The 15,723-nt window shown below is 44.4% G+C and overlaps 1 protein-coding gene across 3 annotated transcripts in view; it reads left to right on the top strand.

Annotated features, from left to right (window-relative positions):
* The window catches only part of shprh (SNF2 histone linker PHD RING helicase), a 29,421-nt gene extending 14,041 nt beyond the window's left edge, over window positions 1-15,380 (top strand). For all 3 annotated transcript variants that reach the window (XM_071365314.1, XM_071365313.1, XM_071365312.1), the window contains exons 19-30: window positions 2,685-2,858; window positions 2,947-3,009; window positions 3,119-3,344; window positions 6,692-6,835; window positions 7,110-7,211; window positions 7,788-7,859; window positions 8,122-8,316; window positions 9,457-9,549; window positions 9,705-9,791; window positions 10,068-10,246; window positions 10,355-10,435; window positions 14,516-15,380. In XM_071365314.1, the coding sequence (XP_071221415.1) occupies window positions 2,685-2,858; window positions 2,947-3,009; window positions 3,119-3,344; window positions 6,692-6,835; window positions 7,110-7,211; window positions 7,788-7,859; window positions 8,122-8,316; window positions 9,457-9,549; window positions 9,705-9,791; window positions 10,068-10,246; window positions 10,355-10,435; window positions 14,516-14,615 (1,516 nt within the window). In that variant the 3' untranslated portion in view covers window positions 14,616-15,380. The remainder of the gene's footprint in view (window positions 1-2,684; window positions 2,859-2,946; window positions 3,010-3,118; window positions 3,345-6,691; window positions 6,836-7,109; window positions 7,212-7,787; window positions 7,860-8,121; window positions 8,317-9,456; window positions 9,550-9,704; window positions 9,792-10,067; window positions 10,247-10,354; window positions 10,436-14,515) is intronic.
* Window positions 15,381-15,723: the final 343 nt, after the last annotated feature.

Here is a 15,723-nt window from a genome sequence, read left to right as displayed (position 1 = left end):
CGTCTAAGAGTAGACAGATGGTAACTTGAATAATGCAGGAAATTGTTTATTTCAGTATTCTGGCGATACACACTGGTCTGAAGTCCATTGTCTTTGTGAATCAGCACATCAAAAAAATGAACAGTTTCTTCACTGGATTCCAGAGTGAATTTCATAGTAGGAAAACTGGAATTCATGTACAGTCTGAACTCATATGTCCCACTCCAAATGAAATATACACATCATCAATATAACGGAACCAATATTTCAAAAGGGGGAAAAACAATTACCATTAAAAACAAAAAATTCTTCACGCTTCCCTATGAACAAATGTGCGTAATTCGGTATGAGTCGGGACGCCATCGAAGTGCCCTGTGACTGAATGTAGAAATAATTTTGAGCCAGTTCACATAAAAAGTCAGTAGGGGGCACCTGTTCGTCTCTCTTGTACATGAAATAACTAAGAGTATCAAACCCATGGGGGGGGGGGTATTAGTATATAAACAGGTCACATTGATAAGATATGTTTTATTAGTCCATACAAGATGGAAAACTGTCTTCTGTTTTTTATCCAACCGCCCCAATTTACACACACATCCACACATCCGGCTGGAGAAGAGGGCAGCCTATTAGGGGGTTAAGTTCCTTGCTCAAGGGAACATCGGCGGTAGGTGGCACCTGAGACATTGATGCCAGCAACCCTCTGCTTGCCACCTCACTCCGGACAGATTTCTTCAGTAGTGGGATTCGAACAGGCAACCCTCCGGATGCTGGCCCGCTTCTCTAACCTCGAAGCTACCACCGCCCAGAGTCAGCGATACCAAGGCATTATTGACTCAGACGTTGTGCATGGAATGTCTGAGTCAGCAATGCCTTGTATAGAGTTCAGTTAAGGAAGTCCGTCGTATCCTTTAAATATGAAGGTAACAGCCGGCTTGATGTGATAATCCTAGCGTGGAGACGAGGCTTCAGTGGCTGACTGAGTGTCAGCAGCAATGTGACGTCTGGGAACAGGTTCTTGGCGACTCTTGTGAATTTTTGGAATTGTATAAAATTGAGGTCAGAGAACGTGTTACTGTAACATAAAGTTAGACTCATTTTTTGTGGGATTGCTAATCGCATTGTTCAAAATAACTTTGGAATTCACCCAAGAACTTGGCGGTAGGATCACAACTCAAGTCTCTGTTGCTTAATTGATTCAGTATTTCTCTTCTATATGATTCCTTTTTTTTGAAGAACAGTTGCGCCCCCTTTATCTGCAGGTTTGATAACCACACTGTCGTCTTTGGATAGGGAGCGTAAAAGCTTGCCGCTCACCAAGTGACAGGTTCTAATAAGCAATTCTAAACTTCATCAGGAACAAAAAGAGAGGACGCGTGCTGGTCAACTAGACGACAAAAAGTATCTACAGAAGCATTCAGAGCAGGGTGGATGAAAGGGCTCTTAAACCGTGTCGTTGTCTTGGGACTGGTGACGAGAAGGCCCCTGTAGCCAGACACTGTAATGCGGTAAGACATGATGTGTGCCAACTGAGGTTCCAGGGCTTAGAAGTTGTACAGCCACTTAAGAGAATAACTAATAGAGAGAAAGTGCTGTTACAGAGAGGCATATTATATCCATGCCTTACAAACAGAGAGTCCTTAGAAGCCTTAATGAAGAAATCCTGTTAGGTTGCTGCCTGTGAGCAAAGGGCATATTTTTTTGGGGGGGGTTTGTTTATTATTTAGATTTTGACGCTCTTGTGAAAAACAATAGAACATTTATGTAAATAATAACTGTAAATAATGAATGTGAAAAAGAAGGAAGCTGTACTACAATGTGACGTCATCTACTATATAAATATGGGTGGATGTCTGTCGTTCTCCAAACGCTGACGAAGGCTCCGTTTTGTTTTGACCTGTGCTGCTAAAAAACAAGACATGAACATTTCAGTGACTGCAGGTTTTTCCTTTCGTCCAGGGATATAGCCTTTTGATCCCAGCACCCAAAGCTGAGAACACCATTTTCTCTTTTTAATATTGTAACCAATGTCAGACATAATTAACCATATAGGCTAAAAGGCAGGGGTCGCAACAGTGATTTTTTGGGGGGGCGGGGGGTCCAATAAAAAATAAAGACTAGAATCTCCAGGAATTCATAAAAAAAAAAAAAAGTGTATTCACACAAATTAAAAAGAGACGTTATCGTGTGTCAATGTAATCAAGGTATGAAATGATGGCATTTGAAAAGAGCAATCTTTTTGGGGCTTGGTTGTGGTCAATTTCCAGTATACAAATTATTATTATTAATCCCCCCATCTAGTTGCCTATCCCTGCTATAAAGCCTCAATCAGACCGCGCAACTCAAAGATGTCAGTTCTGCCATGAGAGGATTGCATGAAATAGTCTCAACAGATGAAAAGGAGCTTCATGTCAAATTAAATGTCCATTAGTCTCACGTGGAATTGTTATATACTATATGTAATTGATTTAATTGTTTTTTGGGGGGGGGGTATATCACTATTGTCACCGTTTTAGTCCTTGTTGACAAGTATGTTTTCGTTGTAGTTATTGTTGACGAAATGAACACGGTTGGAATATATGCCACTTAGCAGACACTTACAGCAACTTACAGTACAGCTTTGGTATATGTAGGTGATCCCTGCAGGAGTTGAACCCCCGACCATCAGGGTGAATGTGTGCACTCAACCATTATGACTCCTGTAGGTTCCGAGATGGGCGTGGCCTGCAGTTCCTGCTCAGCACTCAGATGGAGGATCTGACGAAGTCCCAGAAGTCTGTGCAGGACGCGGTGAAGAGGCTGGAAGGCACACCATCAGAGGCTGTCATAGAGGAGACTGTTCTCTGTCACCTCAGACCTGTCCGCCTGCCACTCAATAAGTAGGCCTCAAATGCAAAAAAAACCAAAGTATATATTTTTTTAATAATACATGATAATTTGACTCTTGTGACTCTTGTATCTTTCCAGCTGTGTGTTTTGCAAAGCAGACGAGCTCTTCACTGATTATGAGTCCAAGCTCTTTTCACACACGTAAGTAAAAGAAACACAGATTTACAATAAATGTACAATAAATGAGCGAATCTGAACCAACCTCGTTGCTCTCCTATATCTCTATATCTCTGATATGTCCCCCCGTCAGGGTAAAGGGTCAGACGGCTATCTTTGAGGAGATGATTGAGGATGAGGAGGGGCTGGTGGACGACCGTCTCCCCACCACCAGTAGAGGGTTGTGGGCTGCCAGCGAGACAGAGCGGGCCCTGAAGGCCATTCTCTCCTTCTCCAAGGCCCGACGCATGGACCACGACCTGGTGGAAGAAGGAAATACCTTCATGGAGCTTTTTGAGAACTGGAAGAAAGAGTACAAGGTATCCTGGCTGACTTACTGTATGTCTGTGTACAGTACATTTGGAAAGTATTCAGACCCCTTGACTTTTTCAAAATATTGTTATGTGACAGCCTTACTCAACAACAATAAAATAATTCAACACTTTCCTCATCTATCTACACACAATACCCCTTAATGACAAAGCGAAAACAGGTTTTTAGAAATGTTTGCAAATATATTACAAATAAAAAAACAGATACATTATTTACATAAGTATTCAGACCCTTTGCTATGAGACTCCACATTAAATTTCCATTGATCATCCTTGATGTTTCTACAACTTGATTGGAGTTCACCTGTGGTAAAGTCAAAGGAAAGGCACACACCTGTCTATGTAAGGTCCCACAGTTGACAGTGCACATCAGAGCAAAAACCAAGCCATGAGGTCGAAGGAATTGTCCGTAGAGCTCAGAGACAGGATTGTGTCGAAGCACCGATCTGGGGAAGGGTAGCAAAAAATTTCTGCAGCATTAAAGGTCCCCAAGAACACAGTGGCCTCCATCATTCTTAAATGGAAGAAGTTTGGAACCACCAAGACTCTTCCTAGAGCTGGCCACCCGGCCAAACTGAGCAATCGGGGGAGAAGGGCCTTGGTCAGGGAGGTGACCAAGACCCGATGGTCACTCTGACAGAGTTCCTCTGTGGTGATGGGAGAACCTTCCAGAAGGACAACCATCTCTGCAGCACTCCACCAATCAGGCCTTTATGGTAGAGTGGCCAGACGGAAGCCACTCCTCAGTAAAAGGCACATGACAGCCCGCTTGGAGTTTTCCAAAAGGCACCTAAAGGTCTCAGACCATGAGAAACAAGATTCTCTGGTCTGATGAAACCAAGATTGAACTCTTTGGCCTGAATGCCAAGCGTCACGTCTGGAGGAAACCTGACACCATCCCTACGGTGAAGCATGGTGGTGGCAGCATCATGCTGTGGGGATGTTTTTCAGCGGCAGGGACTGGGAGACTAGTCAGGATCGAGGGTGAGGGAAAGATGAACAGAGCAAAGTACAGAGAGATCCTTGATGAAAACCTGCTCCAGACCTCAGACTGAGGTGAAGGTTCACCTTCCAACAGGACAACAAGCCTAAGCACACGGCCAAGACAACGCAAGAGTGGCTTCGGGACAAGTCTCTGAATGTTCTTGAGGGGCCCAGCCAGAGCCCGGACCTGAAAATAGCTGTGCAGCAATATTCCCCATCCAACCTGACAGAGCTTGAGAGGATCTGCAGAGAAGAATGGGAGAAATGTCTCAATTACAGGCGTGTAGCATCATACCCAAGAAAAATCGAGGCTGTAATTGCTGCCAAAGGTGCTTGAACAAAGTACTGATTAAAGGGTCTGAATACTTATGTAAATGTAATATTTTATGATTACATTTTTTTAATTGCAAAAAGATTTAAACACCTGTTTTTGCTTTGTCATTATGGGGTATTTTGTGTAGATTGATGAGGGGGAAAAACTATTTCATAAATGTTTTAATAAGGCTTTAACGTAACAAAATGTGGAAGAAGTCAAGGGGTCTGAATAGTTTCTGAATGCACTATAGATTAGGTCTAGATAGTACTTGTGCTATTAAGAACAATTCAAGACTTTACTTCCACAGTTAGTGTCCTATATTTCCACAAATGCAATTCAGGTTACCACATGACAAGTAAAAAAAATATATATATATACACTGCTCAAAATGAATTAAGGGAACACTAAAATATCACATCCTAGATCTGAATGAATGAACTATTCTTATTAAATACCTTTTTCTTTACATAGTTGAATGTGCTGACAACAAAATCACACCAAAATTATCAATGGAAATCAAATTTATCAACCCATGGAGGTCTGGATTTGGAGTCACACTCAAAATTAAAGTGGAAAACCACACTACAGGCTGATCCAACTTTGATGTAATGTCCTTAAAACAAGTCAAAATGAGGCTCAGTAGTGTGTGTGGCCTCCACGTGCCTGTATGACCTCCCTACAACACCTGGGCATGCTCCTGATGAGGTGGCGGATGGTCTCCTGAGGGATCTCCTCCCAGACCTGGACTAAAGCATCCGCCAACTCCTGGACAGTCTGTGGTGCAACGTGGCGTTGGTGGATGGAGCGAGACATGATGTCCCAGATGTGCTCAATTGGATTCAGGTCTGGGGAACGGGCGGGCCAGTCCATAGCATCAATGCCTTCCTCTTGCAGGAACTGCTGACACACTCCAGCCACATGAGGTCTAGCATTGTCTTGCATTAGGAGGAACCCAGGGCCAACCGCACCAGCATATGGTCTCACAAGGGGTCTGAGGATCTCATCTCGGTACCTAATGGCAGTCAGGCTACCTCTGGCGAGCCCATGGAGGGCTGTGCGGCCCCCCAAAGAAATGCCACCCCACACCATGACTGACCCACCGCCAAACCGGTCATGCTGGAGGATGTTGCAGGCAGCAGAACGTTCTCCACGGCTTCTCCAGACTGTCACGTCTGTCACATGTGCTCAGTGTGAACCTGCTTTCATCTGTGAAGAGCACAGGGCGCCAGTGGCGAATTTGCCAATCTTGGTGTTCTCTGGCAAATGCCAAACGTCCTGCACGGTGTTGGGCTGTAAGCACAACCCCCACCTGTGGACGTCGGGCCCTCATACCACCCTCATGGAGTCTGTTTCTGACCGTTTGAGCAGACACATGCACATTTGTGGCCTGCTGGAGGTCATTTTGCAGGGCTCTGGCAGTGCTCCACCTGCTCCTTCTTGCACAAAGGCGGAGGTAGCGGTCCTGCTGCTTGGTTGTTGCCCTCCTACGGCCTCCTCCACATCTCCTGATGTACTGGCCTGTCTCCTGGTAGCACCTCCATGCTCTGGACACTACGCTGACAGACACAGCAAACCTTCTTGCCACAGCTCGCATTGATGTGCCATCCTGGAAGAGCTGCACTACCTGAGCCACTTGTGTGGGTTGTAGACTCCGTCTCATGCTACCACTAGAGTGAAAGCACCGCCAGCATTCAAAAGTGACCAAAACATCAGCCAGGAAGCATAGGAACTGAGAAGTGGTCTGTGGTCACCACCTGCAGAACCACTCCTTTATTGGGGGTGTCTTGCTAATTGCCTATAATTTCCACCTGTTGTCTATTCCATTTGCACAACAGCATGTGAAATTTATTGTCAATCAGTGTTGCTTCCTAAGTGGACAGTTTGATTTCACAGAAGTGTGATTGACTTGGAGTTACATTGTGTTGTTTAAGTGTTCCCTTTTATTTTTTTGAGCAGTGTATATTATGAGTCTATTGTATTTCATAAATGCTTAATCTAAATCATATTGCATATCCCCCCCTGTGTTTCTCATCAGGTGTTGCATGAGTACTGGATGGTACTTAGGAACAATGTGTCAGCCATTGATGAGCTGGGAATGGCCACAGAGAGGCTGCGTGTGAGGCTGCCTGATGAACCCAAACCCAAAGTACCAGTACTGCACATCATAGAACCACACGAGGTGAGATAGCTACACCAGGGGACGAGGTGGGGACTGGGGCTGCAGGTTGAAGGACTGTTGGTTCAACTTCTATTTTACATCCTTTACCTGTTTAGTTTTTTGCTCATATTATGCATGACATAAGATATAATTCAATATTGAAAGACTGTGATTCAGTGTAATTAAAAAATAAATAAATAATGCAATTTACTCTGTATAAGGACATATTACTGCGCTGCTGTTATTTCAGTGCCTATTTCACTAACTGCTGTTTTGTGTTTCTTTCTGGGTGTAGGTGGATCAGAACAGGGGGAAACTGTTAAATGATAGAGCAGTGGCAAAGTCTCAGCTCCAGAAGAAGCTGGGCCAATTCCTTTATCTCTCAAATCTAGAAAAGGTACACCTGCCATTCGCCTCGGACCATTTTTTGTTCCTGGTCAATACCAGAGTTTCTCTTCCTATGCTTTTAAAATATAATAGCAACGGTTTGTTTTTGTCGATTTGTTTTGTCTTGTCTTCTTTGATTTAGATGTCAAACTCATTTTGCCCCGGGGGCCGCGTTCATTCTTCGAGAGGTCCGGAGGGCTGCTCTTAAAACGTGTTAAATTTCCTTGCCGTCAAAATTTGCAAAAGATAGTCCTCTATCTATCGCTTTTAGAATTTCCGATACTACCTGACTGTCTAGCTTTAATTTAGGTGGTTATTAGTGAACTGGACACAGTCAAGAAACTGTATAAATGTAGGACCATTATCATTTCTACACAGTTTCGATTTGATTTGAGTCATTTTAAAGTATTGAGTTAGCTTTCCCCCACAATTTTTTTGTTGTCTTTTTACTCAAACCACCCGCAGGCTAAATTGGACCCCCTCACGGTCCGGATCCGGGCCAAGGGCCATATCTTTGAAGAAGTGTCCTACATTCTGTAAGGAAACAAAGCTAAAGGTAAATGTTTGTGTCGTTGTGTTGTTTCAGTCCCAGGACAAGGCGACAGGAGGACTAAATCCAGAGCCGTGTCCTATCTGTGCCCGTCCTCTGGGTCAGGAGGTGAGACATGTTTTAATCTGCCCATTTACAACACGACTCTGATCAATCTGATTCCCCTTTAGACCAGTGTTTTTCTATCTGTGTCTGTGTCCCCCATCTACCTTGTGATCTTACCACTCTTTGAAGTATCAAATGTTCTGAACTGTGATGCTCGGTAAGTATGTGTATGTGGTGTATGTGTAATACATACTCAACCTTTTCATGGTTGATTCCTGCCTTGTGTGTGTGTGTGTGTGTCTCTCTCTGAATCCCTCTGCTCCAGTGGGCGGTGCTGACCTGCGGTCACTGTTTCTGTAACGAGTGCATCGCCATCATCGTCGAGCAGTACAGCGTGGGTTCGGGCACGCGGCGGAGGGCCATCAAGTGTGCCATCTGCAGACAGACCACGTCCCACGCGGAGATCTCCTATGTCTTCACCACCCAGACAGACAACCAGGGGACAGACATCCCTGTCAAGGTATGCAGACAGACGCACACCTTTGCTGAGCATGTAAACTCAGCAAAAAAAGAAACGGCCCTTTTTCGGGACCCTGTCTTTCGAAGATAATTTGTAAAAATCCAAATAACATCACAGATCTTCATTGGAAAGGGTTTAAACACTGTTTCCCATGCTTGTTCAATGAACCATAAACAAATAATGAACATGCACCTGTGGAACGGTCGTTAAGACACTAACAGCGTACAGACGGTAGGCAATTAAGGTCACAGTTATGAAAACTTAGGACACTAAAGAGGCCGTTCTACTGACTCTGAAAAACACCAAAAGAAAGATGCCCAGGATCCCTACTCATCTGCGTGAACGTGCCTTAGGCATGCTGCAAGGAGGTATGAGGACTGCAGATGTGGCCAGGGCAATAAATTGCAGTGTCCGTACTGTGAGACGCCTAAGACAGCGCTAAAGGGAGACAGGGCAGACAGCTGATCGTCCTCGCAGTTTCAGACCACGTGTAACAACACCTGCACAGGATCGGTACATCTGAACATCACACCTGCAGGACAGGTACAGGATGGCAACAACCACAGCTCGAGTTACACCAGGAACGCACAATCTCTCCATCAGTGCTCAGACTGTCCGCAATAGGCTGAGAGAGGCTGGACTGAGGGCTTGTAGGCCTGACATGACCCTCCAGCATGACAATGCCACCAGCCATACTGCTCGTTCTGTGCGTGATTTCCTGCAAGACAGGAATGTCAGTGTTCTGCCATGGCCAGTGAAGAGCCCGGATCTCTCTGCCTTGGTGGAAAAGTGGGGTAACATCTCACAGCAAGAACTGGCAAATCTGGTGCAGTCCATGAGGAGGAGATGCACTGCAGTACTTAATGCAGCTGGTGGCCACACCAGATACTGACTGTTACTTATGATTTTGACCCCCCCCACCCCTGTTCAGGGACACATTATTCCATTTCAGTTAGTCACATGTCTGTGGAACTTATTCAGTTTATGTCTCAGTTGTTGAATCTTGTTCTGGTCATAGAAATATTTACACACGTTAAGTTTGCTGAAAATAAACGCAGTTGACAGGACGTGAGAGGACGTTCCTTTTTTGCTGAGTTTATATGGACAATAAGTGAACTTCCCCGTATCTGTGTCTTTTAGGGAAGCCACTCTACCAAGGTGGAGGCGGTGGTCAGGACTCTGAAGAAGATCCAGCTTACTGACCCAGGAGCCAAGTGTCTCGTCTTCTCCACGGTAACGCACGTGTGCTTTGTAAACAAGGTGTACAGAGTAACAGAGTAAACCAACTCATTATCACACTTATTGTGACCGTCGTTTATTGGCCATGCGGTTTAAAACATCACAAGTAGGATGATGTTGTTGATGATGTGTGTGTTCCTCTTCTCCAGTGGCAGTGTGTGTTGGACATCATTGCCAAGGCTCTGTTTGACAACAACATGGAGTTCTCTCAAATCAATGGCATTCACAAATTCCAGGTTTGTGTTGCATGTCACTCCAATCATAGTTTCTGTACAACTTCTCAGTGGCACAATGCTTTTCTCCTAAATGAAGGATATTTGTTTTACTTGTAGAGCGAGAGCTGCCGCTGAGAAGCTTTTTTCCCCCCCCACGCTGTCGCAGCATCTCTCATTTCCAAATTCAAACCTGTCTATACATTCGCTCCAGTTATGAAGTCCACCCTTCTTGCTTGCTGTCCCTGCACGTCTTCATCTCCGTGTCTTTAACCTGTGAGTTGATCGTCGGTGTTTCAGGAGAATCTGTGTTCGTTTAAATACGAGGAGAAGATCAACATCCTGCTCCTTCCTCTCCACACGGGCTCCAATGGGCTCAACATCATCGAGGCTACGCACGTCCTATTGGTGGAGCCCATCCTCAACCCCGCCCACGAGCTGCAGGCCATTGGCCGGGTGCACCGCATCGGACAGACCAAGTGAGAACACTGGGTTTGCTTTATTACTTAGGCCATTATTTATGTATTATGTATAGGCCATTATGTCTTATTATACGGTTTATAACATGTTATGTCTGTGTCCTCCAGACCCACCTATGTCCATAGATTCCTCATCAAGTCCACTATTGAGGAGAGAATGCAGGCTATGTTGAAGACTGCAGAGAAAAGGTGAGGGCCTTTTCTTGTACTAAAAACAGAGGTCAATGTTCTATTTCATAGTCATAGGACAACATATATATCTAAAGATTAAATTGCATCGTTAAATGATAATATAACTAGGTAACTATAGCTTCTGTAAGAATTAGACTACCGTTCAAAAGTTTGGAGACACTTAGAAATGTCCTTGTTTTTGAAAGAAAAGCATTTTTTTCTGTCCATTAAAATAACATCAAATTGATCAGAAATACAGTGTAGACATTGTTAATGTTGTAAATGACTATTTTAGCTGGAAACGGCAGATTTTGAATGGAATATCTACATAGGCGTACAGAGGCCCATTATCAGCAAACATCCCTCCTGTGTTCCAATGGCACGTTGTGTTAGCTAATCCAAGTTTATCATTTTAAAAGGCTAATTGATCATTAGAAAACGCTTGCAATTATGTTAGCACAGCTGGAAACTGTTGTACTGATTTAAAGAAGCAATAAAACTGGCCTTCTTTAGACTATTTAAAAATATATATATATTTCACCTTTATTTAACCAGGTAGGCTAGTTGAGAACAAGTTCTCATTTGCAACTGCGACCTGGCCAAGATAAAGCAAAGCAGTGTGACACAGACAACAACACAGAGTTACACATGGAGTAAACAATAAACAAGCCAATAACACAATATACAAGTCAATGACACAGTAGAAAAAAGAAAGTCTATATACAGTGTGTGCAAAAGGCATGAGGAGGTAGGCAATAAATAGGCCATAGGAGCGAATAATTACAATTTAGCAGATTAACACTGGAGTGATAAATGAGCAGATGATGATGTACAAGTAGAGATACTGGTGTGCAAAAGAGTGGAAAAGTAAATGAAACAAAAACAGTAAGGGGATGAGGTAGGTAAATTGGGTGGGCTATTTACAGATGGACTATGTACAGCTGCAGCGATCGGTTAGCTGCTCAGATAGTTGATGTTTAAAGTTGGTGAGGGAAATAAAAGTCTCCAACTTCAGCGATTTTTGCAATTCGTTCCAGTCACTGGCAGCAGAGAACTGGAAGGAAAGGCGGCCAAATGAGGTGTTGGCTTTGGGGATGATCAGTGAGATATACCTGCTGGAACGTGTGCTACGGGTGGGTGTTGTTATCGTGACCAGTGAACTGAGATAAGGGCGGAGCTTTACCTAGCATAGACTTATAGATGACCTGGAGCCAGTTGGTCTGGCGACGAATATGTAGCGAGGGCCAGCCGACTAGAGCATACAGGTCGCAGTGGTGGGTGGTATAAAGTGATTTGGTAACAAAACGGATGGCACTGTGATAGACTGCATCCAGTTTGCTGAGTAGAGTGTTGGAAGCTATTTTGTAGATGACATCGCCGAAGTCGAGGATCGGTAGGATAGTCAGTTTTACTAGGGTAAGTTTGGCGGAGTGAGTGAAGGAGGCTTTGTTGCGAAATAGAAAGCCGATTCTAGATTTTATTTTGGATTGGAGATGTTTAATATGAGTCTGGACTCCTTCCAGAGTTAAAGTTTACAGTCTAGCCAGACACCTAGGTATTTATAGTTGTCCACATATTCTAGGTCGGAACCGTCCAGGGTGGTGATGCTAGTCGGGCAGGCGGGTGCGGGCAGCGAACGGTTGAAAAGCATGCATTTGGTTTTACTAGCGTTTAAGAGCAGTTGGAGGCCCCGGAAGGAGTGTTGTGTGGCATTGAAGCTCGTTTGGAGGTTAGTTAGCACAGTGTCCAAGGAAGGGCCAGAAGTATACAGAATGGTGTCGTCTGCGTAGAGGTGGATCAGGGAATCGCCCGCAGCAAGAGCGACATCATTGATATATACAGAGAAAAGAGTCTGCCCGAGAATTGAACCCTGTGGTACCCCCATAGAGACTGCCAGAGGTCCGGACAACTTGCCCTCCGATTTGACACACTGATCTCTGTCTGCAAAGTAGTTGGTGAACCAGGCGAAGCAGTCATTAGAAAAACCAAGGCTATTGAGTCTGCCGATAAGAATACGTGATTGACAGAGTCGAAACCCTTGGCCAGGTCGATGAAGACGGCTGCACAGTACTGTCTTTTATCGATGGCGGTTATGATATCGTTTAGTACCTTGAGCGTGGCTGAGGTGCACCCGTGACCGGCTCGGAAGCCGGATTGCACAGCGGAGAAGGTACGGTGGGATTCGAAATGGTCAGTGATCTGTTTATTAACTTGGCTTTCAAAGACTTTAGATAGGCAGGGTAGGATGGATATAGGTCTGTAACAGTTTGGGTCTAGGGTGTCACCCCTTTGAAGAGGGGGATGACCGCGGCAGCTTTCCAATCTTTAGGGATCTCAGACGGTGCGAAAGAGAGGTTAAACAGGGTGGTAATTGGAGTTGCAACAATGGCGGCGGATAGTTTTAGAAAGAGAGGGTCCAGATTGTCTAGCCCAGCTGATTTGTACGGGTCCAGGTTTTGCAGCTCTTTCAGAACATCTGCTGTCTGGATTTGGCTGAAGGAGAAGCTGCGGAGGCTTGGGCGAGTAGTTGCGGGAGAGGCGGAGCTGTTGGCCGGGGTTGGAGTAGCCAGGAGGAAGGCATGGCCAGCTGTTGAGAAATGCTTATTGAAATGTTCGATTATCATGGATTTATCAGTTGTGACCGTGTTACCTAGCCTCAGTGCAGTGGGCAGCTGGGAGGAGGTGCTCTTGTTCTCCATGGACTTTACAGTGTCCCAAAACTTTTTGGAGTTAGAGCTACAGGATGTGAATTTCTGCTTGAAAAAGCTAGCCTTTGCTTTCCTGACTGACTGCATGTATTGGTTCCTGACTTTCCTGAACAGTTGCATATCGTGGGGACTATTCGATGCTATTGCAGTCCGCCACAGGATGTTTTTGTGCTGGTCAAGGGCAGTCAGGTCTGGAGTGAACCAAGGGCTATATCTGTTCTTAGTTCTGCATTTTTTGAATGGGGCATGCTTATCTAAGATGGTGAGGAAATTACTTTTAAAGAATGACCAGGCATCCTCGACTGACGGGATGAGGTCGATATCCTTCCAGGATACACGGGCCAGGTCGATTAGAAAGGCCTGCTCGCAGAAGTGTTTTAGGGAGCGTTTGACAGTGATGAGGGGTGGTCGTTTGACCGTGCACCCATAGCGGATACAGGCAATGAGGCAGTGTTCGCTGATCGCTGACACTAGTTGAGTATCTGGAGCATCAGCATTTGTGGGTTCGATTACAGGGTCAAAATGGCCAGAAACAAAATTCTGTCTTCTGGAACTCTATTCCTGTTCTGAGAAATGAAGGCTGTTGCGTGCGAGAAATTGCCAAGATACTGAAGATCTCGTACAACGCTATGTACTACTCCCATCACAGAACAGCGCAAACTGGTTCTAACCAGAATAGAAAGAGGAGTGGGAGGCCCCGGTGCACAACTGAGCAAGAGAACAAGTACATTAGAGTGTCTAGTTTGAGAAACAAGTCCTCAACTGGCAGCTTCATTAAATAGTACCCGCAAAACACCAGTCTCAACGTCAGCAGTGAAGAGGCGACTCCGGGATGCTGGCCTTCTAGGCAGAGCTACTCTGTCCAGTGTTCTTTTGCCCATTTTAATATTTTCTTTTTATTGGCCAGTCTGAGATATGGCATTTTCTTTGCAACTCTGCCTAGAAGGCCAGCATCCCGGAGTTGCCTCTTCAATGTTGACGTTGAGACAGTTTTCAGCATAATTGCAAAAGAGTTTTCTAATGATCAATTAGCCTTTTAAAATTATAAACTTGGATTAGCTAACACAAACGTGCCGTTGGAACACAAGAGTGATGGTTGCTCATAATGGGCCTCTGTACGCCTATGTAGATATTCCATAAAAAAATCTGCCGTTTCCAGCTACAATGGTCATTTACAACATTAACAATGTCTATACTGTATTTCTGATCAATTTTATGTTATTTTAATCGACAAAAAATTTGCTTTTCTTTCAAAAACAAGGACATTTCTAAGTGACCCCAGTCGTATAGCTAGTTTTGATTTGAAACATTGTTGTTCAGACATCACAGTCACAGTTGCAATGCGACTCCGTTAGTTCTGAACATTGTAAATGTTGTCATACCACCACAGCAGCCACAGTGCGACTGCCATGAAGCACTCGGAGGCTGCAGTCCTGATGGTGGCTGATCTGGCTGATCTCTTCACCGAGGACAACGAGGCCCTGGAGTAAACCATGCCACTACCACACCTGGCCCTGGAGTGAAGCTGATGCCTGTCCACCAAGCCACTACAATACTAATCCGAACCCCATCAGGGGCTAGAGCCACAGACGAGGCCGTCGTACAGATAAAGCAGGCTCAAAGCTAAGCAGGCTCAAAGATAAGCGCACACTGCATCCAGCACACAGTGTTAATAGTAGACGAACAGTGATATTACACGTAAGACACAATGGAATCGTTTGTTTAGCATATTCCACTTTTTACGTAGCTGTTCCAATGGCATCACATAGTTTATAGGGATTAAAGAGAAGACATAGAAAAAGGAAGCCTGTAAGTAAAGTACCAAATATCACTTTGTGTCTTTTAAACTATGTGAAGTGGCAGTGTAATGGTCTTGTTAGATCTCTCTGTCTGGTACAGTGTATTTAGTTCACTTGTTGCCACAGATTGGAAAACTGTGAGGTTTTTAATGGGTGTATATATATATATGTCTCCCTGCAACACACTCCGATTCCACATAATTCGGATGAGTAGCTCCTTTTATGATTCCATTTGACTAGGTTTCACTGAAATATCGTGTTGTTTTACCTCTGTATTCCCCACTACCCACAATGCATCTAACAGTAGGTCGTATATTATGTTAATAGACATCAAACATGCTCCTTCTCCAAATGTTGATATTCTGATGAGGGGAAAACATTCCAGATGATGTAATCACTTTGGTGATTGGTTGAGGTATTCCATCCCTTTTTAAAGAATAAAAGGCTGACAAAGGACAGTTGTTTTGAATCTGTTTTGAATCTGCTTCTTTTGGCTTATAAGGCATGTCAAACTCAGCCAAGGTTGTTAATGTCCATGTTGTAAAAAGTTTGCAGGGAGGAAGGAAGCGGTTGTCTTTTACAGCACGAGTGGATTTTGTACGTTTTGCGGGAATCTCTTCCGTTGAGAGGATCAACTGAAGCTGGTTTTCTGGTGGGATAATGACAGACAGTCGCAGTCTGACTGTTCAGCTAGACTTATTTGCAAGAGAGAGAAAAGCACATGATTCCATGTCCGTAAAACTTTGCCTGTGAAGTCAACTTGTAAAAATTCCAAATGATTTTCATCAAATGTTCCTCA

Source organism: Salvelinus alpinus, chromosome 25 (assembly GCF_045679555.1).
Source record: "Salvelinus alpinus chromosome 25, SLU_Salpinus.1, whole genome shotgun sequence".
In the NCBI taxonomy this organism is placed as follows: Eukaryota; Metazoa; Chordata; class Actinopteri; order Salmoniformes; family Salmonidae; genus Salvelinus; species Salvelinus alpinus.
Note: the sequence above shows the minus strand (reverse complement) of the source record. Positions and strands in the feature narration are given on the sequence as shown.